Source organism: Diceros bicornis, chromosome X (genome assembly GCF_020826845.1).
Source record: "Diceros bicornis minor isolate mBicDic1 chromosome X, mDicBic1.mat.cur, whole genome shotgun sequence".
Classification (NCBI taxonomy): domain Eukaryota; kingdom Metazoa; phylum Chordata; class Mammalia; order Perissodactyla; family Rhinocerotidae; genus Diceros; species Diceros bicornis.
Genome location: NC_080781.1, coordinates 26,573,841 through 26,597,500, shown reverse-complemented (window position 1 = coordinate 26,597,500; position 23,660 = coordinate 26,573,841). Strand labels below are relative to the sequence as shown.

At 38.6% G+C, this 23,660-nt stretch overlaps 1 protein-coding gene and 1 long non-coding RNA gene across 6 annotated transcripts in view; one reads left to right on the top strand and one right to left on the bottom strand.

The window, feature by feature from the left end:
• The window catches only part of LOC131400846 (uncharacterized), an 84,751-nt gene that overhangs the window by 23,248 nt on the left and 37,843 nt on the right, over window positions 1-23,660 (bottom strand). The gene's annotated exons all lie outside the window — the stretch shown is intronic.
• DMD (dystrophin) overlaps window positions 1-23,660 on the top strand; it is a 743,617-nt gene that overhangs the window by 707,543 nt on the left and 12,414 nt on the right. For 4 of the 5 annotated variants that reach the window (XM_058535613.1, XM_058535611.1, XM_058535614.1 and 1 more), the window contains 3 exons: window positions 1,580-1,823; window positions 2,922-3,045; window positions 19,681-19,773. In XM_058535613.1, coding sequence (XP_058391596.1) covers window positions 1,580-1,823; window positions 2,922-3,045; window positions 19,681-19,773 — 461 coding nt within the window. Of the gene's footprint in view, window positions 1-1,579; window positions 1,824-2,921; window positions 3,046-19,680; window positions 19,774-21,732; window positions 23,405-23,660 lie in introns of those variants that run through there. The other variant, XM_058535612.1, reaches the window with a different exon arrangement.

Here is a 23,660-nt window from a genome sequence, read left to right as displayed (position 1 = left end):
TTGACACCAAGCACAAAAGTAGATTCTGGGTATATTAAAGTCCTCAATGTGAAAAACAAAATTTTAAACTTTAAAATATAGTTTTAAAGAAGATTTTCTTAAAACATAAAAAACAGCAAACATGGAGGAATATATTGGAATTAAACATTTTTGTACAACAGGATGCCATGAACAGAGTTAAAGATGAGCTACATAGGATGCGGGTAGGAGATAATATTTGCTGTGCACATAACTGGCAAAGAAGAATCTATTCAGAACTTGAAAGAAATAAATTTTAAAGTAATAAGAAAAAGACAACCCAGTGGGAAAATGGGTACAGGAAACGTGAAAAGCCAACTAACACGAAAGAAGTTCAATCTCACCAATAATCAGGGATGTTCTAATTAAAATACACCCATCAGATTGGCCAAAACTTAAATGTTCAATAACACTAAATATCTGATGAAGATGCGGCCAAATGGAAAACCTCATTCAGTGCTGGTGTAAGAGTAAATTGGTATAAGGCCCTTTAGGAGAGCAATTTGGTGATATGTAGCAATGTTGAAGATGTTGCTAGAACCCGACGATTCCACATCTAGATATATTCTGTAAAGAATCTCTTAAACAGGCATCCAAGGAGACAGGTAGAAGGAAGTTCACTGCATCACTGTTTGTACTAGTGGAAAGTTGGAAACAAACTAAATGTCCATTGACAGGAGAATGTTGTTGGCATATTCAAGCAATAGAACAATACCTTACGGCACTTAAAATCACGAACTATTACGTATCAATGTGGCTAAATCTGAAATGGTGTTGAAGGTAAAAAGCAACACTTAGAATGGTGTGTACAAAGTTCTTAAATGTAAAACTTAAGAACATACAAAATAATGCTGTTAGATTGAATCACATGAAATGGCCATTTTTGTAGGTAAAAAACAGTCGAATATCAGCATCTTTGTTAAGTTCACCCTCATATTTGTGGATATGGTCATGGTGATGAGGGACATGGAATTCAGGATGGCATTAACTCCTTGGGGGCGATGGTGAGGAGGACCTCATGTGATATTGAGGAGGGTATGTGGGGGAGCTTCAGCCTTGTTATATTTTATTTATTCAAAAAAAATGTTGAAGAAAATATGGCAAATGTTAAATTGATTAAGGCAGTGTGGTGGGTTCATGGGTAGACTCTTACCATGTTCTTATACATTGCTGTTAAAAATATTTGATGATGTTTTGAAACAAACCAAAGTGTTGACAGAGGTCTAAAAATGGTGATTTCATGACATTATAAAGAAATACTTACAAATGATTAAATCCTTTGCTGCTTACTTATCTGAACACAGCACTCCTAAGGCTTTTAGTATAAAATAAAAGGTTGAAAAGCATCTCCCCTCACACACCGGGCAGACGCTTCAAATTTTATTTTGGTTTTTTAGCATTGCTAAGGTCATCATCATAAAACCCATTCATTGAGTGCCTCTCTTTTGCTTGCTACTGTGTTTGGTGGTGGTCACATGTATCTCTCTGCCATTTTATAGGAAATCTGGTGATGATATTCAACTCTCTTTTTTTTTTCTTTTTACTTCTTTGATGCCAACAGGAATCTGCAAGCAGAATATGATCGTCTAAAGCAGCAGCATGAACATAAAGGCCTGTCCCCACTGCCGTCCCCTCCTGAAATGATGCCCACCTCTCCCCAGAGTCCCCGGGATGCTGAGCTCATTGCTGAGGCCAAGCTACTGCGTCAACACAAAGGCCGCCTGGAAGCCAGGATGCAGATCCTGGAAGACCACAATAAACAGCTGGAGTCACAGTTACATAGGCTAAGGCAGCTGCTGGAGCAAGTGAGGCCACCCTCTCTCTAACACGGGACATTTACAAAATTCACGTTCCCCTCTTTAACAAAACCAAAAAAATAGAGTTCCGAGTCCTTTTCAGAAGTGCGACACGCATCAATTTGTGGAGTACTTAGTGTGTGTCTAGTCAAGTGCTAGATATCAAGGGATATCAGAAGAGAAGGAAAACTAGTATCTTTTTGTATTTGTTCAAGATTGTCTCCTACAAAAATGTTTCTTTTTTTTTTTTGTGAGGAAGACTGGCTCTGAGCTAACATTTGTTGCCAATCCTCCTCTTTTTGCTGAGGACGATTGGCCCTGGGCTAACATCTTCCTCCATTTTGTACATGGGGCGCCTGCCACAGCATGGCTTGGTAAGCAGTGCATAGGTCTGCGCTAGGGATCTGAACCTGCGAACCCCGGGCCACCGAAGTGGAGCGTGCGAACTTACCACTACGCCACCGGGCCGGCCCAAAAATGTTTCCCTTTTGACCAATTTGAAATTAATCTTGGAAAAACATGCTGGAAGGTTTCCACTAGTTCTCTAAAAGTGAAAATTTTACCTCTTGAAATGGAACTCTTTTGCACTAGTTTTATTTTCTGGTATACCTTTGGTTTTTTTCTTCTTTTCATCCCTAAAACAATTTTTTAACTTTCTATTGAAAACCTAGCAAGATATTGCATTGTAGTAGGGCCTACCTGCACATGGTCCTGGCTTTCTGGGAATTTTTAATTTTGAGATATGTTCTCTCCATCTTGTTACTTAATACTTCACAAAAATATGAATTCTCCATTATATTTTTGTGGTCTCACACAGTTTAACCATTCTCACATGACCTTCTAAATATTTCAGTTATTTAGTCTAATGAGATTTTATATATCTTGTTCCACTGTAGCTGGAATGTTTTTTCAAGCTTATAAGGGGGACAATTCAAAGATGATATCCATGGATCTTATCAATAGTGAAATTTCCCAAATTCAACAATCTTTGGGAGGTTTCTAAGTAGGAAAGTTCATAATTTCTGAGTCCTGAGTGTCTATAATATTCTTATATTTATATATTTGTTTGTTGTGAAAAATAATTCTGTTTTCTTTTGGATGCTTTAGCCCCAGGCAGAGGCCAAGGTGAACGGTACAACGGTGTCCTCTCCTTCTACCTCTCTACAGAGGTCAGACAGCAGTCAGCCTATGCTGCTCCGGGTGGTTGGCAGTCAAACTTCAGAATCCATGGGTAAGTGTCTGTCTTAGCTACTCCTGGATTATGTTATCTCTTAAGGTCTGGAAATGGTGAAATGTTTGCTCAGAGGTTCAGATCGTCAGCTAAATTATCTAGTATCAGTTCTGGACAAGGCATCGTCATAAATACATTAGAGGTACAAAGCTGAATGGCATAGTCCTAGCCCTCAAAGGGCCAGCCATTCCGTTATTCAGAATAAGGCAGTGTGGTATTAAAGTTTCATTCATTTTGGAGCCCAGAGAAGGCTTTGTGACAAATTGATATTTGTGAAGGGTTCTGAAGGTTGGAGAAGGAACCAAGCCTACTTTGAAGGAGGAATAGCGTAAGTGAAGATGTAGAGATGAGGCACTTGGGCCAAGGGTGGGAAAGAGCCAACAGTCCAGTTAGTAGAAAGATAAGGTCCAAGCAGGAGGTTGGGGGAAATAAGGCTACAGAGGAAGGCTGGCATCACATTACAGTGACATGAATGTTGGGTGGAGGTGTTGGACTCATTTTGATCAGTGTCAGGGAGCCATTGAAAATCATATACCAGGTAAGACGTATCTAAAAAGAAATTTCTAAAAAGATGTATTCTGGCAGCTGTATCTGGCCCAAAGTAAAACTTTTATAGGTGGAAAGACCAGTTCAGAGGCAATTGCAAAGGCCAAGTTATGGGAGCTCTGAGGGCCTGGGCTTGAGAGATATGAGTGATGGGATGGAAGAGATGGCTGTGAGACTGTGATTTAAAATAGAGTACCCAGGACCTGGGGACTGACTCAAAACTGTGAGGAAAGGAAATGAGGGGAGAGGATTTGGTTGGAAGAAGATAGTGACCCTTTTGACTGTGGACATGTTGCCTTTGAGGAACTGGCAAGTCTAAGTCATGTCCGGAAAGAAGTTAAAATACAGGTCTGTAAGTGGTGTAAAAGGACAGGCTGGAGAGATTTGCGAGTGAGCTCCATGGAATTGACAGTTAAAGGGTGTGAGATGAGAAATATATAACAAAGGTGCTTGGATACTGTGCCTTGGGGAAGACCTCCATTTGGGTGATGGGGTAGTGACAGCGTGGAGAGCAGCGATAGGTTCAAGGAAGATGTGGGCAAAAGGTCAAATGCTGCAAAGGACTCAATGGAAATGAAAACAAATTACAGCTCACTGGATCACTGTAAATGCATTAGCCACTTCTGAGAAAGCATTTTCAGCCAAGAGAGGGGAAGTTGGAGAATTTCTGTCTTTTCAGTGAAATAAAAGACAGGTAATTTTGAAGATGATTGAGGCTTGAGGAAAGTGAAGATACTTTTGGAACATTGCCAAATAACACTGAGGGCTTAGGTAAGAGATGAATTTGTTGAGGAAATGGTCAACATGGTCTGGTGTTCTTTGCAGTGTTCTCCACCTAGGACTGGGTTCTAAGATAACTGGAATTCATGAGGCATAAATGATAAAAGGAGGTCAAAACTAATAAGGCATTTTGCAGTGGTAATGAATCCATTGTTAAAATGGCCATGACAAGGGTTGCCGGCCATCTGCTTATTGGTTTTTTTCTGCTGTGCTAGGCTAGACAATAGGTGGTTTTATGAAGGCCACAAATACTTGGTCCATTCACCTCATTTCTTTTTCTCTCTTAAGGCCCAGCATGCGTCAGCCCCATGCTCTAGGCCTCCTTTTCCCTGGGTCCTAATTTGGTTATACTTGACCCTCTTGACCTTACCTCACAGAAAGGAAGAGACCTGTGACTCCGTGCTTCCGCACACTTAAAGCTCTGTGGCCCGGTATCATGGCGCATTGAGGAATTTATGTTAGAGAGTAGAATGAAGAGAGATGAAGTTCCTAACCAAAATTGATGGGACAAAAAGGAAGGGTCAAGGGTGTGAGTGAGTTTTAAGGTGGGAGATTAGGGGACCACGGTCAGGAAAAATAGAAGATGTAGCCTCCTAGTGAGCTGCTGAAGATGGGCGGGGGTGCCGTTCATGGGGTTGATAAGGCCAGCGTTGTGGGGCTCCTCCACGTGGGGGGAGGTCCTTATGAATGGAGAAAGACATTGAGGGTGGTGGATGAGGGCACCGAGGACAGGAGCATTTCTGAGGGAGAGAGGGTGGTAGAAGCAAATCTGGTGAACTTCGAGAACCTTGAGCAGTGGGCAGAGGTACATCCTCCTCCAGAGAAGTCAAACCTTGTAGGAAAGCCAGGTTTCAGTTCTTTTGTGAAGGAAGAGAAAACGTTTGAAGTTGTTTTCCCGGCTTTACCACACCTCAGTGATTTAGGGCAATCTCTGCATCAGATTCTCTTTCTCTACATGAGATCTGAATACAGCTAATGGACTGTAGGGACTGCAAATGATAGCTCAGCATATGAAAAAATATTATACGCCTTTGTAAAGTCTATAAATTCCAAAAACAACTGAGTTTTAGTACCTCTGTTGTTATTTTCTACTGCAAGATTTTCCCTTTTATTGAAGTAAGCAGGCATGTGAAACAGTCGCATATTTTAGCAGTGAGATTCAGAGCCTTGGGTGCTTAAAAGTATTAATTATTTAGGCCTGTCAACATTGGCAAAGAGGCAGCGTGCCCGTGAAAGCACCCAAATCAAAGCACACATCAGACTGTGGGCCTGATGATTTGTGGAGCTGAGAGGGTTGTGGCAGAACTGAACACCAGGACAGAAGTGCTTTTTCCAGTGGCTAAGTTAGGCTAAGAGATAACTTGTGAATATAAAATGGATAGGCTCTGTTGTTAAGTTTGTTCTCTGAAAGAAAAGACTGAATTCAAAGGTGATTTTTTTTTTTCAACTGTATGGGCCAACTTGCATTCTTGAAGGATGCACACAGGTGTTTAGATAAATGCAGTGTGTATCCTCATACTTTGAAGATCTGAGATGTTATGATAAGGCTGGGATTGGCTGAACCATATTCTGGGTAGAGAGTTGCATTCTTTAAATATACAATGACTTTTTAAAGTGAAGTATGAGTGAAATCATATTAGGTGATCTGTTCAAATGAGTTAGAGTGCTTCCTCAAATCATGAAATACTTATCAGTGGTAAGTCTCTGTGTATCCTCTGTGGGTTCTATACATTTTTTTTTTTTTTTTTGAGGAGATCAGCCCTGAGCTAACATCCGCCAATCCTCCTCTTTTTTTGCTGAGGAAGACGGCCCTGGGCTAACATCTGTGCCTATCTTCCTCCACCTTATACGGGACGCCGCCACAGCATGGCTTGCCAAGCAGTGCGTCGGTGCGCGCCCGGGATCCGAACCAGCGAACCCCGGGCCGCCGCAGTGGAGCGCGCGCACTTAACCGCTTGCGCCACCGGGCCGGCCCCTCTATACATTTTTTTACTGAGACAATGTCCTAATGAAGCTTACATTCTATTGGAAAAGACAAAGAAATAGAAATTAACAGAGTTTATCTTCTTTTGGCTTTCGTGAGCTATACACACAGGAGTCTATGACTTCTTAACAACTTATCTCTGATTACTCCTTAACTTCTACTCAATCACTCTTTTTTAAAAAACATTTTATATTTCATTTATATGTTTAATTAAAAATGTTAAAAGGTTCCTTACCTTATTATTTAGAACAATTTCAAACTTATGGCACAATTGCAATTAATTCAACATTTTGCCACATTTGCTTTATTTTAGTAACATCAATTTATGTGTGTGTACAGTTTGTTGTTTTTTATTTCACTGACCCAATTAATGATTGTGTTTCATACATAATGACACTTCACCCCTACACACTTCAACCTGTATCTTCCAAGGTAAGATACTCTCTTACATAACCACAATAGAATTATCGCACTCAGAAAATTAACACTGGTACAATACTATTATCTAATATATAATTTAAATTCAAATATCCCCAATTCTGCCAATAATATTTGTTACAGCGTTTTATTTTTTTACTTAAGATCCAGTGAAGGGTCACGCTTTGCATTTAGTTGTCACATCTCTTTAGTCTCGTTTAATCTAGAACACTTCCCTAGCCTCTTTGCATTTTTCATGACAGTGACATTTTAAAAGAGGTCAGGCCACTTGTTTTGTAGAACGCTCCTCAATTTGGATTTGCCTGCATGTTTACTCATGATTGGATTCAAGTTAAATATTTTACACCAGATTACCAGCCCAGACCTCTCTCCTGAGTGTCTTTTGGATAAAATCATGGATAAAAATATAACCCAATCTGAAATCGTGATCAACCTCCAGAACATCTGTTCCAGTTTTCCAAACTATACAATGACAGTCATTTTCCACTTTCCTCCTTTACCTCCCTGCCTTTTCTTTTTTTTTTAGCTTCATTGAAGTGTAATTGATACACAAAAAATTGCACACCTTTAATATATACATCTTGATGAGTTTGGACGTATGCATACATACACCCACGATACCATCACCACAACCAAGATACTAAACATATCCATCACCTCCAAAACCAACCCTTTATTTACCTTCTTGAGCCAAGCCCCACCACCACGGCTTCTCATAAAAAGAGCAAAACTCTTCAATTTAGCTGCTTCTGCCCAAATTTAGCCCTCATGATGTGATCAGCTGAACAGACAATATGAATACTCTCCTAATTGGTTTCTCTGCCTTTGGTCTCTCTCCCTTTGCAAGCCATCTTCCAGATGTTTCCAGTTATTCTCCTAACAGACATTCAGACTGTGTATTATTCTTCTATTTAAGCATTTTTGTGGCTCCTGTTTGCCTACAGAATAAAGTCCATACTCTTTAGCCTGGTATTCAAACTCTACCTTCCTCTCCAGCCCAATTTTTCACTGCCTTCAAACACGATCCCCCTGCCTCCATTTGCAGACCTGATGCTCATCCACACATATCATGCTATTTCACTAATCTATGCTGTCAGTCATCTCCAGCCCTGTGCACAATGTTTTCTTAACCTGAAATATACCATCCTTTCTTTTCACTCGATTAGTCTTTTTTGGGAACTTCATCATGCATTATGCAGCTTAATCATGCATTATACCTCGTAATTTATTTTGTTTTTATCATTTATTAGCATTTTTTCCTTCTCCCTAGAATTCCATAGAACTTAGTCCTTGCCCTTAAGGAGTTTAAGTCTTGCTCATTTTCTTTCCCATTTGAGCACCTTCCATGCAACAAACATTCAGTAAAGTGCTTGTTGAATGAATGTTTTAGAAATCAAGCACAAGACATCTTGTGTAGATATGGAGCAGTCCACACACTTAAGAAATTTAGCTGGAGGTTCTGGTTCAAGCTGGCCACGTAAGAGGGGCCTGAAGTCACCTGCTCCCACAGCCACACCAAATCTACAGCTACACACAGAGCAATTCCTTCTGAAAGAAATTCAGGAACTAGCTGAGCGACTCCTACATGTTGAGCAAATGAGGAAAAAACCCACATTGAAACAGGTAGGAGAGGCTGAGACACAATCTAACTGTAAAGCCCACCCCTGGCATGGTGACACACAACCAGGAGGGAACTCGCAGCTTCTCCCTGAGGAGTGAGAGGTTTGAACCCCACATCTGACACCCCAGCTTTAAGACTTCTACCTGATAGACAGGCCTCCAAAACATATAGCTTTGAAGTCAGTGGGGCTTGCATCCACGAGATCCACAAGGATATAGTGAACTAAGAGACAGTACTTAAAGGACTCACACGGACTCACCATGGCTAAGTCCCCAGGACACAGCGCAGAGGCAGCAGACTGAAATGCACCCACTCTTTCCATGACAGAGGCCTATTTGTTTGTTTTAAAAGCTTTAGCCTGAGCAAAAGGCTTCTAATTTAACACAGATAAAGGGGCTGACTGCAGTACTCTCCAGAGACCATGGATGCCAGCAGGTACCATCTTCCCACTCCTTGCCTTGCTCCAGGATACCAGTATCTCCCAGAAAGAAGCCTGTGCACACATCTGGTGCTCCAGTTTTTGTGGCTGCTGCCCAGAGGACACACCCCTTGATAACCTGGCTCTGGTGGCCAGTGGGGCTTGTGTTCATGGGTTCAGTGGGATGATAGCAAACAAAAAAACAGTTTTTAAATGGCTATCCCCCCAGGGCTCAGTGCAGAGGGAGCAGACAGAAACTCACATCTAGTCTGTCACTGAAAGAGGTATATTTGCGTACTTTAAAAGCTACTGCCTGAGGATCGGCAGGACCAATCACCCTGCATCTAGGTGCTGACTGAGATCCTCCCCTTTGGGACACTCACGGGTCTTGGCACACCCTCAACTACTGGGAACCCTGAGAACAAAGAGGGTTGCTTAGACAATCACAAAGGTTTGAGAGATGACTAAGAGCTAGGGCAGGGTTGAAAGATCAGGTTCATCTCCTACACAAAAGACTGGAAGAGGTGGCTATTATATCTAACGCATAGTAAGCAACACAGAGAGTCAAGGAAAACGAAGAACTAGAGAGATATGTTCCAAATGAAAGAACAAGATAAAACCTCAAAAAAGACCTTAATGTAATGGAGATAAGTATTTTACCTGATAAAGAGTGGAAAATAATGGTCATAAAGATACTCATCAAGGTCAGGAGAACAATGCTTGAACAAAGTGAGAATTTCAACAAAGAGATCGAAAATATAGAAAAGTATCAAATAGAAATCACAGAGCTGAAGAGTACAATAACTGAACTGAAAAATACACTAGAGGGGTTCAACAGCAGACTAGATGAATCAGAAGAAAAAAATCAGTGAACTCAAAGAGGGCAGTGGAATTCATTCATCAGAGAAAGAAAAAGAAAAAAGAGTTAAGATAGCTTAAGGGACTTATGAGACACCATGAAGAAGACCAATATTCGAGTTACAGGGGTCTCAGAAGGAGAAGAGAGAGAGAAAGGGGCAGAAAACTTGCCTAACCTGAGGAAGGAAATAAACATCCAGAGGAGCCCAGAGGCTTCCAAATAAGAGGAATTAAAAGAGACTCACGGCAAGACAAAAACAACTTGTTACGTACAAGGGAACCCCCACAAGACTATCAGCAGATTTTTCAGCAGAAACTTTACAGGCCATAAGGGAGTTTCATGATACATTCAAAGTGTTGAAGAAAAAAACTCCAACAAAGAATATTCTACCCAACAAAGCTGTCATTCATTCAGAACTGAAGGAGAAATAAAGAGTTTTCCAGACAAGCAAAAGCTAAAGGAGTTCAGCACCACTAGACCAGTCTTACAAGAAATGTTAAAGGGACTTCTTTAAGCTGAAACAAAAGGGTGCTAATTAGTAACAGGAAAACATATGAAAGTATAAATCTCATTGGTAAAAGTAAATATATAGTTAAATTCAGAATAATCTAATGTAATGGTGGTGAGTTAATCACTTATAAATCTAGTATGAAGGTTAAAAGACAAAAGTAGTAAAAATAACAATAACTACAATAATTAGTTAAGGGATACACGAGATAAAAAGTAAACTGTGGGGGCTGGCCCAGAGGTATAGTGGTTAAGTTTGCACATTCCGCTTCAGCGGCCTGGGGTTCACAGGTTTGGATCCCAGGTGCAGACCAACTCATTGCTTGTTGGGCCATGCTGTGGCAGGTGTCCCACATATAAAGTAGAGGAAGATGGGCACAGATGTTAGCCCAGGGCCAATGTTCCTCAGCAAAAAGAGGAGGATTGGCAACAGATGTTAGCTCAGGGCTAATCTTCCTCACCAAAAAAAAAAAAAGTAAACTGTGACATCAGAAACATAAAACGTGGGGAGGAGACAGTAAAAATGTTGAGCTTTAGAATGTGTTCAAACTTAGTTGTTATCAACTTAAAATAGACTGTTATAAAAAAATATGTTTTATGTAAGCCTTATGGTAACCACAAAGAAAAAAAAAACCTATAGTTGATACACAAAAGAGAAAGAGAAAGGAATCTAAGAATACCACTATAGAAAATCAACAAATCACAAAGGAAGAGAGCAAGAGAAGAAGAAAGGAAGAGAGGAACTACAAAACAGCCAGGGTACAGTTTTTAAAATGGTACTAAGTACATACCTATGAAAAATCACTTTAAATATAAATGGACTAAATTCTCCAATCAAAACACATAGAGTGGCTGAATGGATTTAAAAAAAAAGACTCATCCATATGCTGCCTACAAGAGACTCATTTCAGATATAAGGACACACACAGACTGAAAGTGAAGGGATAGAAAAAGATATTCCATGGAAATGGAAACCAGAAGAAATCTGGGGTAGCTATACTTAAATCACACAAAATAGACTTTAAAACAAAGACTGTGTTAAGAGACAAAGAAGGGCATTACATAATGATAAAGAAGTCCATCTAACAAGAGGATATAACATCTACTTTCATCAATTCATAGATTATCCAGACAGAAAATCAATAAGGAAACATTGGACTTAAATGACATGTTTGACTAGATGGACTTAACAGATATATACACAACATTCCATGCAAAAGCAACAGAATACACATTTTTCTCAAGCTTACATGGAACATTCTCCAGTATTGATCATATTTTAGGCCAGAAAACAAGTCTTAATAAATTTAAGAAGACTGAAATCATATAAAGCATCTTTTCTGCCCACAATGGTATGAAACTAGAAATTACAAGAAAACTGGAAAATTGAACAACCAATGGGTCAAAGGAGAAATCAAAAACTGCCTTGAGACAAATGAAATGGAAACATAACATACCAAAATTTATGGGATGCAGCAAAAATAGTTCTAAGAGGGAAGTTCCTAATGATAAATGCCTACATCAAGAAACAAGAGAAATCTCAAACAAACCACCTAACTTTACACCTCAAGAAACTAGTAAAAGAACAAACAAAGCCCAAAGTTAGTTAGCCCAAATAAAGATCAGAGCAGAAATAAAGTCAAAAAAGACAATAAAAAAGATCAATGAAACTAAGAGTTGTTTTTTTTGAAAAGATAAACAAAATAAACCATTAGCTAGACTCACCAAGAAAAAAAGAGAGAGGACTCAAATAAATAAAATCAGAAACAAAAGAGATATTACAATGGATCCCACAAAAATACAAAGGATCATAAAAGACTACTATGAACAATTATATGCCAACCAACTGGACAACCTAGAAGAAACAGATAAATTCCTAGAAACATGCAACCTACCAAGACTGAATCATGAAGAAATAGAAAATCTGAACAGACCAATTACTAGTCAGGAGATTAAATCAATAATCAAAAACCTGCCAACAAACAAAAGTCCAGGACCAGATGGCTTCACTGGTGAATTCTGCCAGACATTCAAAGAAAAATTAATACCAATCCTTCTCAAACTCTTCCAAAAACATAAGAGGAGGGAACACTTCTAAACTCATTTTATGAGGCCAGCATTACTCTGATACCAAAACCAGACAAGGACACCAGAAGAAAAGAAAATTATAGGCCAATATCTATGAGGAACATAGATGTAAAAAGCATCAACAAATATTACAAACTGAATTCAACAATACATTACAAGGATCATACACCATGATTAAGTGGTATTTGTTCCAGGGATGCAAGGATGGTCTGACATCCACAAATCAATCCATATGACATACCGCATTAACACAATGAAGGATAAAAATCATATGAACATCTCAATAGATGAAGAAAAAGCATTTGACAAAATTCAACATCCATGTATGATAAAAACTCTCAAAGAAGTGGGCATAGAGGGAACATACGTCAACATAATAGAGGCCATATATAACAAGCCCACAGCTAACATCATACTCAACAGTGAAAAATGGAAACCTTTTCCTCTGAGATTAGGAACTAGGCAAGGATGCCCACTCTCACCACTTTTATTCAACATAGTACTGGAATTCCTAGCCAGAGTAATCAGGCAAGAAAAAGAAATAAAATGCATCCAAATCAGAAAGGAAGAAGTAAAACTGTCTCTATTTGCAGATGACATGATCTCATATATAGAAAACCGTAGAGACTCCCTCAAAAAACAGTTAGAACTCAATGAATTCAGTGAAATTGCAGGATACAAAATCAATATACAAAAATATGTTGTGTTTCTATACACTAATAACAAACTATCTAAAAGAGAAATTAAGAAAACAATCCCATTTACAATTGCATCAAAAAGAGTAAAATGCCTAGGAATAAATTTAAGGTGGTGAAAGACACTGTACACTGATGAAATAAATTGAAGACGAGACAAATGGAAAGATTTTGTGCTCATGGATTGGAAGAATTAATATTGTTAAAATGTCCATACTACTCAAGGCAATCTACAGAGTTGATGCAATCCCTATCAAAATTCCAATGGCACTTTTCACAGAAAGAGTACAAACAACCCTAAAATTTGTATGGACCCACAAAAGACCCTGAATAGCCAAAGCAATCTTGAGAAAGAAGAACAAAGCTGGTGGTATCATGCTCCCTGATTTCAAACTACATTACAAAGTTGTAGTAGTCAAAACAATGTGGTATTGGCATAAAGACAGACACATAGATCAAGGGAACAGAATAGAGAGCCCAGAAAAAAAGCCACACATATATGGTCAATTAATGTATGACAAAGGAGCCAAGAATATACAATGGGGAAAGGATAGTGTCTTTGATAAATGGTGTTGGGAAAACTGGACAGCCACATGCAAAAGAATGAAACTGGACCACTATCTTATACCATACACAAAAATCAACTCAAAATGGATTAAAGATGTGAACATAAGACCTGAAACCAAAAAACCCCTAGAAGAAAACATAGGCAGTAAGCTCCTTGACATTGGTCTTGGTGATGACTTTTTGAAGTTGACACCAAAAGCAAAGGCAACAAACGCAAAAGTAAACAAGTGGGACTACATCAAATAAAAAGCTCTGTACAGCAAAGGAAATCATCAAAATAAAAAGGCAACCTACAGAATGGGAGAAAAGCTTTGCAAATGATGTATCTGGTAAGGGGTTAATATCCAAAAAATATAAAGAACTCTTACAACTCAATAGAAAAAAGTGTGATTAAAAAATATAAGATCTGAATAGACATTTTTCCAAAGAAGACATACATTGGCTAACAGGTACATGAAAAGGTGCTCAACATCACTAATCATCAGGGAAATGCAAGTCAAAACCACAGTGAATTATCACTTCACACCTGTTAGAATGGCTGTCATCAAAAAGACAAGACATAACAAGTGTTGGTGAGGATATGGAGAAAAGGGAACCCTTGTGCACTGTTGGAGGAATGTTAATTGGTGCCGCCACTATGGAAAACAGTATGGAGCTTCCTCAAAAAATTAAAAATAGAACCACCATATGATCTACTAATTCCAGTTCTAGATACTTATCCAAAAGAAACAAAATCACTATCTTGAAAAGATATCTGCACCCCCATGTTCATTGCAGCATTATTTACAATAGCCAAGACATGGAATCAACCTAAGTGTCTATCAATGGATGAATGGATAAAGAAAGTGTGTGTGTGTGTGTGTGTGTGTTTGTGTGTGTGTGTGATAAAGAAGATGCACCCACGCAGTGGAATATTATTCAGCTATAAAAGAGGAGGAAATCCTGCCATTTGTGACAACATGGATGGGCCTTGAGGGTGTTATGCTAAGTGAAATAAGTCAGGCAGAGAAAGACAAATACTGTATAATCTCACTTTTATGTGGAGTCTAAAAAGACAAATTCATAGATAAAGAGAACAGATTGGTGGTTTCCAGAGGTGGGGTGTGGGCGAAATGAGTGAAGGGGGTCAAAAGGTACAAACTTCCAGCTGTAAGATAAATAAGGCCTGGGGATGTAATGTACAGCATGGAGACTATAGTTAACGATACTGTATTGTATATTTGAAAGTTGGCTAAGAGAATAAATCTTAAAAGTTCTCATCACAAGAAAAGAATTTGTAGCTGTGTTTGGTGATGAATGTTAACTAAACTTATTGTGGTAATCAATTTGCAATATATACATATTTCAAATCATTATGTTATACACCTAATACTAATACAATGTTATACGTCAATTATATCTTTTTTGTGTGTGTGAGGAAGATCAGCCCTGAGCTAACGTCCAATGCCAATCCTCCTCTTTTTTTTTTTTTCCTGAGGAAGATTGGCCTGAGCTAACATCCATGCCCATCTTTCTCCACTTTATATGGGACACCGCCGCAGCATGGCTTGACAGGCAGTGCGTCAGTGTGCGCCTGGGATCCAAACCTGTGAACCCCGGGCTGCTGAAGCGGAGCATGTGCACTTAACCACTTGTACCACCAGGCTGGCCTGCAATTATATCTTAATAAAAATAAATAAAAAAGAATTTTAGCTATGAATTTCAATATCTTTCACCATCATTCAGCACTGACCAGCTAATCATCCGCATCATCCTGGCATACCATAATATATTGAAGAATTTACACACAGCATTTTTATATAAAATTGAAACCATCTACCTTAAATTAAAATTTTAAAAAGTGATCAAAGCTAAATATCAGGTACTGGATAAATCATTTTTTTCCTTCTGAAAAACTGGAGAAAGGCAGGAAAGACATAAGTAATAAGGTAATCACACATCAAGGTGGAAATTGGTTAAAAACATATTACGTGATTTAGATCAGTAATCCAAAGAAAAATAATGGTGGGCATATTTGGTTATACACAGCCACTTTTTTAAGAGAAAATATTTTCTAGTGCATAGCTTCCTTTTGTATAAAGAGAAAATAGTTGGCTTAGGTGTAAGCAAAATCACCAGAATAAGGATTCTTGTGTCTCTTCTGCATAGGCTACGTAGGTTCTGGCTAAATCACTTTTAAGCAAGTAGAACCATTATCATTTGAATTGAGGAAAGGGAAGTGAGTCAGATGACATTTCCCTTCAAGAAAGCCTAGAATCATGGTGAGTTTCAGAAGACTTTAAAGAATATCCTCCCCGTAGCAAATCATCCCATTTCTTTTTTCTCAGATTAAGTTGAGTCACCTCACTTCTTTTTCTTCACTTCAGCAGTGAAGTGTCTATCATATTATGCTACATCATATTTTGGTACTATTTTGACTGTGTCTTTCCTTATTTTGAAACATTCATTTTTAAAATGTTTCAGTCATTTCTTTGGGCCAACTTCAGACAAGCCATGGAAGTTATAGCTAGCAACCTAGAAAGGATTTTTATGCATGTGTGTGGGAATCCCCTTGGAGTAGAATCAAATTGAAGTGTTAATGCTAAAGAATTGTCATTAACTAAGTTTGAAATCCCTTGACCATTAGCAATATGCTTTTTGAGCAGGCAGTGAGTCAGTGAAATAGGGATGAGGGCTGGCCAAGTTTCTAGTGTGCACAGTTGGGACTCAATAAATATTTTCTTGTTGAATAAATGATTTTTTTTTTTGGTGGGGGGAGGCTTGTGGTCACAGGTATTGTGGTTAGAGTCAGGAACATTTTTGGGTTGCCTATTATACTGTAGCTACATATCAGTGTATGATTATACAACCCATTAATATTGGTTTCTTGCTGGTTTGATGCCTTAAAACAATATATCAGTCAGCTATTGCTGGGTAACAAAATAATCACAAAATTCTCAGGTTACATATTTCTCATTCATGCATCTGTTGGTTGGCTGGAGTTTTGCTAGAGCTCAGTAAGGCTTGACTCCAGGTTGTGGGTTGGGATCAAGTCTGTTCCACATGTCTCTCATCCTCCTTGGATCAGCAGGCTATCTGGGCCATGTGCGTCTTATGGCACATAAGCACAAGAGGGCAAGCCCAACCACCCAAAGACATTACAAGCTTCTACTTATATCATATCTGCTAACATTCCATTGGCCAAAGCAGGTAAACAGGTTACATGACCAAGTCCAAATTCTTTTGGCAGGGAAGCATGCTCCCCCCAACACCTGGTCACTCTACTCTGTCTACACTGACCTTCTTCTTGCTGTTCTTTGAGCAAGCCAATCACACTCCTCTCTCAAAGTCTTTGCATTTGCTGTTCCCTCTGTCTGATGTGCTCTTCCCTCAAATATCTACATGGTTCACATCCTCATATCCTTAAAGTGTTTGCTCAACTGCACCTCATCAATGAGGACTTCCAAGACTCCCCTTTCTGAAGAGTCTTCCTCAGTGCCCCTCACTAACCCTCTCTTCTAAATGTTTGTCACCACCTGACATACCTATATAATTTACTTGTGTATCTGTTTAGCCTGTGTGCCTCCATAAGAATGTGAGTTCCATGCAGACAGAGCTTTTTGGTTGTTTATTGCTATAACCTCAACACTCAGAACAGTGCCTGGTATATAGTTGGCTTTTGAGAAATCTTTGAATAAATAATCTTACTGTTTTTTAATTTTTATGGCTTTTTTTTTAGCCATTTAAAATCTGGCTCAGTGTTGAATAGTCCAATGGTGTTACTCTTAATTTCAGGTGTCATTTAGCTGTTTTAACTTTCTCAGTCTAATTTGACACAGAAAATATTCGACATTAAGTATTTTTCAGTGTGTTAACTCACCTCTACTCATGTATATATGTGATAAATCTGATTTTGATTCTGAAAAGATTAAACTCAAAGGACTTTTTACTTACTAAGAAAATCTTGCGAAAAGAATAAAACAAGATTATACTTTACTTGTGTATCTGCTACCTAGGATTTAATAGGTGCTCAAAAAATGTTTGAATGGATACATTTATCACTGCCATGAAAGTTTTCTATTAAAACAAATAAGCCAGTTTTACTTGGACTGAATATGTATATTTGAGACTTATAGATGAAAGTTTATCTGTAAAGATGAACTTGGTTGAAATCATTAGGTTTATACTTTATAATCTGATCTTTGAAATAATTCAGGGAGAGGACTGCCAGTCACTTCATTGAATTGTACCTGAATGTTAACACAGTACAATTGAGTTCCTAGAGCCCCAGTACGATGTGATTAAACTGTCAGAAATATTGACATCATTGCTCGTGAGTGTCTCTATTGGTTCTGATTTATTCTGTAAGGCATACTATCACTAGACTGACTTGCTGCCATTAAAATGCCTCATGTTCCCCAATTTGGCAAAAATTTGCATCGGTAATAGAACAAAGAGATGTAATCAACCCTGCAGTTGACAGGATCCTGTTCCTCCTGGCAGTATTTCATTCATTCCATCCTCACCAGATAATGGTAGTTTAAACTCACAGGAAAAAAGAAACTAAAGATGCGGAATTTTATTTTTTCATTTCTAAAGGCATAAATATAAGCCAGTGGTGTGTGTATGTGGGTGTGGGTGCGTAGATAGATAGATACTGAATTTCATTTTTTCATTTCTAAAGGCATAAATATAAGCAAGTAGTGTGTGTGTGCTAGATATTGTAACTTCCTTTTACACTTTGTAACCTTAATTCTTCAGCACTCATTTCCTGTCCTTAGTATTTCAAAGAGGTTCTCTATGGTATGTTATCATGAAACTCACAGAAGCAGAGGTTTTTTGTCTACCCTAGGTCCTTAGCCCTCCATTCTAATAATGGTACACAGCCTCACATCCGCCTAGGATATGATTTTGTCGTAATGATGAGCATTGCCAAGGATTCTTTCAGCTTATGCTTTAAAAAAGAAGGATGAAAACTTAGTAATAAATGCAGAATTATAATCATAGATGAAAATCCAAATGGCATAGATCAAAGGAAATGACAAGTATATTTAAGTCATTAAATCACTGGTTCCCCAGTCATTTCCAAGTTAGATGTGAACCCAAGATTGTCCTTAAGCATGTTCATTATTGTTGATTTGCTGAAGCAAGGTCTTGTTTTAGATGGAAGTGACAATGTGCTGAACAAATAGAGCTTGAAAAGAAGCTCTTTTCACTACTGGAAGATTGAATGTTATGAAAAGTTAGTTTCAAAGGACCTTCAAACTTCAAAATAATTTTGTCTATGCTTAAGAAATTTCTCCCTCACTGCAAATGCTGTTTGAGGTGTATTTCTTTGACACGTGAATCAACAGTAGAGACACAGGTCAACAAAATCTACAAGGAGACTCCCATCCCCAGAGGAAGACCATCCATCCTTAAACTCCTTTCCTTCCAAATCATCGTTTTCTCCTCACATAAACAAATTCTCAAAAATTAAAAAAATGTTTCCCTTTTATAAGCCTCCAGAAACATAATTATGATAAAGTAGCCCCATGTAGCAAAGAGGAAAGGAACATAACTCTCCAGTCTAGCTCATATCTATAGTCCTTAGAATATTAATATTTCATTACATATATAGGTCACATACAACTTTTATTTATCCCTATTGCACTGGACTTTAAAAGTACCTGAGTTTTGTTTATATTTTTGGTTAAATGTCAAAGGAAAGGGTGGGAAAAATCCCTCAGTGTCTCCACTCCTTTCTTACCTTCATAAAATGAATGCAGAATGTCACATTCTTCTTTTCTTTTGTGTTGAAGAGATGCACTGCCAATGTCCAATAATAATTTTTTTATTACAAAGAAAAACATTTCACATTCGTTAATGGGGCTTAAGAAACTTATGTCAACTTTATCTTAACTTCTAAACAGATGTACAGTTTTCTTCTCCAAAGATAATGACATAGATAAATCCCTGCATGGAATTCTTCTTCCCTTTAAGGAATTGCTCCCTAATTGTTAAGCTCGAGGGGTTATTTTTGTTTATGTCATTTATGAGCAAGTGGAAATGAATTTATAATAGATTTTAAGATGCAATCATGGACCTTTTTTCTAGTACCTCTATTTTTTCCTTAAGCATAATTTGCCATTATTTGTGTTTGCATTTGTTAAGGCGAGGAAGATCTTCTCAGCCCTCCCCAGGACACAAGCACAGGGTTAGAGGAAGTGATGGAGCAACTCAACAACTCCTTCCCTAGTTCCAGAGGTAAGCCCCACTACCTAGAAGTAACTCAGACTTACTGTAAGTAGGCCACTCATTTCCATACCCAACTAGTGTGTGTATTTTCCATGTTTAAATAAACATGTGCTGACAGAATGCCAATTTGGGATCATTGTGAGAAGATTTTATTTTTAAATGTAAATTTCTGGTTTGGAGTATTTTGAATTCAAATACCTGTGTAATCAAGATATTTCTAGAAATAAGAATACTAAGAAATTATTGTACTTGCTTGACACAATGGTCTGAAGAGTTAATTATGAGATAGCTTTTACTTAAGAACAATTATTATGTGACTTTTACAAATGAGGAGACTAATGCCCTGAGTGCCTTTGCCAGGGACACACATACAGCTACTATGTGATACAGCGAGGTCCAGAACATGCCTAGTGTACAGTGGGGTTCGGGGGGAGGACTCTGATTTGCAATATGATGCCTTTTATATTTAAAAATTATATCTTACCCCATCATTTAAATATAGGTACAGTTAAATCTTTATATACTAGTTTGTTGGGTTTTTTTTCATTTTCATAGATGGAATACAGTCTTCACGTTGTTATTAATGCCTTTCATTATTTTTCCCCATCACTTGGACCTCCTGTATTTTGCCTATCATACAAAAAACAGCATCTATCCCACTGAATTTTCCCACCAGCCAGTATGAGCTTCACATATCTTCCTTCATCCAAGGAGGTATCTTGCTGCTGTTGTTAGTTTTTTGGAGTATTTATTTTGGTTTATTGCCCTGACATAAAACAAAGTCACTGACCTACCTCCCTTCAATGAATAAAAAGAATGGCAGCAGTCACGTGTGAGCAAATAGAGGGAAAGCCTAGGGAAGCCAAAGGGGGAAAACACAAGGCTTTATGGCCAGTGATGGGCTTTCCTAATGGGCAGCCTGGGAGGCAAGGATGGCAGAGAATCTGGCTATTTGTTCCTCTCCATAAGGGCAATGAGGAGGGTGTTTTGAGTCATGTGTTTTTCCTATCTTTTTGTTCAGTGTCGGTTAACAATGGCCATTTCCTACCTAGTTGATGTATGACGGAACGTTGTGCAGTGCACATTAAAAGCAATAATGTTCTGATAGAGCGTTGCTAAGGAACTGTCAGGAGAAGCTAATTTTAAATGTCTGCACCAGCCATCTTCTCACCGCTGAGTGCCTCTGACGTGTTGATTTTAACAGATAAAAATCTTATCTGTCTCCCGCACACCCCCCACCCGCCACCCTCATCCCCATCCTGACTATCTTAGCTGACTCCTCTCCCTAGATGCCATGATTCATAATGAGAAGACCACATGCCAGTTTGACATGAATCAAATGCTTTCACCTTTATCCTGCCAGCCTTGACTAGCACCTACCATGTACCAGTGGAGGTGTCAGGGGTGCAAAGAAGAAAGAGGTGTTAGGGATGCAAAGAAGAACTGCCAAGTTCTTTGCCTTTAAGGTGCTTATGGTCAGTTGGGGATGCAGACTTCCAAAGAAGTTCAAATCCCAGTACAATAATATTATTGCTGTAATGGAGATGTCTACGACATGAGTGAATCCCAGAAGCACCCTTTTAGATACATAGAAGGGGGTTAGCCTCAGACGGAACAAGTGTCTTCTTCAAGATCACACAGCTACTAGTGGGCCCAGGACTTCGGCACACATTTCCTTGACCCCAAGCTTTCCATGGAAAATCATGGACATGAGTCTTGTCCCAGCCTCTTGAACTGAAAGCTTATTTACCTGCTCTGTGGGAAGTTATTGGTTGCTTTGTTGGTGCCCTGGGCATTTCTTCCATATCTAAACAACTAGAGTACAGCAGAGAAGACACTACAGCAGGGCTCATGGCTCTGCTTCTCCACGGGAGCCTTGCCTCCCTGGATCCCTTTTTATACTGGGTCTCTGGTCCATCCTAATTAAGGTGAAGTCCTTTACACCCTCTCCCTGCATCCCCCTTTTAGAATTCTTGAAGCTAGACACCACATGGGTATGAAAGAAGCCACCCGGAAGACTAGAAATATACTTCCTCCGATATGGTATTTGGCAGTTAACATCTCTGATGTTATACTTACTTCTGTGATGTTGATTTACATATATGGAAACTTGGGAAACTCTATTTAGGCCACCTGGATAGTGTTTACTGAATTAGTGCTTCTGGAAACATCATCCCTTGAGTGCTAATCTGAGTGTTCAAATATGGGATAAGGAGGCTTTATCTGATACCAATTCTATTAACTAAGTTCCTACTTACCCAATTGTATCCCGGTGGCCTGAGAGAATTAATTAATTTTCCTGAAGAAAACACAATCAAACAAACAAAAAACGTATAACAAGAGAGTAGATAAGGTGCTAGAAGATCTGGCTGGTCTTTCTGTGATGGTATGACCTTGATATTTTTCTTTTCTTGCTGCTTCCTGCCAAATTAGGCCTTATTATGGGCCTTTTACAATTTTGCACCCAATTCCACACCAGCTGGGTGTCCTACAATTCAACTCAATTCTGACACTATCTACCTGGAGTTAGCATCAGATCCTACAGGTTAAGGACTCAGTCCTACAAGACTGCCCTCAACTTCAGACGCCAGTCGCAAGTCCAGTTTGTCACCTGTGCTTCTGACCTACCCGCTATAGATCAGACGTTCCAATGACCCTCTCCTTTGGGTTAAATTAACTTTCTAGAGCGGCTCACAGAACTCAGAGAAACATTTTACTTACTAGGTTACCTGTTTATTATAAAAGGATATAACTCAGGAACAGCCAGATGGAAGAGACACATAGGGCAAGGTATGGGGAAAGGGCGCAGAGCTTCCATGCTCTCAGAGCACACCAGTCTCCTCAAATCTCCACATGCTACCAATCCAGAAGCTCTACAAACCCCGTCCTTTTGGGTTTTTATGGAGGCTACACTACATAGGCATGATCGATTAACTCACTGACCATTGGTGATTGGTCAGTCTCCCTCAGTTCAGGAGGTAGGACTAAAAGTTCCAACCCTCTAGTCACATGGTTGGCTCCAATGGCAACTACCCCCATCCCTAGGTGCTTTCCAAAAGTCACCTCATTAACATAACAAAAGACACCTTGATGCCTCTCATCACAGGAAATTCCAAGCGTTTCAGGAGCTCTGTGCTAGGAAAGGACAAAGACCAAATCTATATTTCTTATTACAAATCATAATATCACACCTTTTTCTCCCCAAATTCAAATGGATAAAAAGTCTCATCATTGTAAAAATAGGCCAACCATCAATACACTCTAAAAAGTGGTTTTTTGATGCTTTATTTCTAACTAAAAGCTAATTTTTTTATTTTGAAAGAATGGAAACTATATTAAAATAATATATATTTTATAAAATATATAAATGGTAGGGTTTAGTGGGAACATCTTACCAGTTAGTAGGTATGTTTGGTTGATATTAAGCAGAAAATCTTGAGAATCTTAGGTTCTTGGGATTACAGACTCTCCCAAATGGAAGGGCCTTGAAAGGTCATCTTAACATCTTTGATGCCCAAAGCAGTGGCTTTCGACCTTTTTTGACCGTTATCCATAGTAAGAGAAACATATTATATCTCAAAGTGGAGTAAGGATATAAAATAAACTATATGTGTGTGTATATACATATACTATATACACACACATATAATTGTACATACATATACATATGTGTGTATATATTATATATATACATATATATATAATATATACACTATATATATACTATATATATGTATACACCCACCATATATATATATACAACACACATATATGTGTATAGTCACATATACAAAGATCAGAAACAAAAGTTTCATGAAGCAATACCTTCCTTACTACATATAATTCACACTGTTTCTCTGTTTTATTTATTGAAAAATAAACTGCCAGTTGTAACC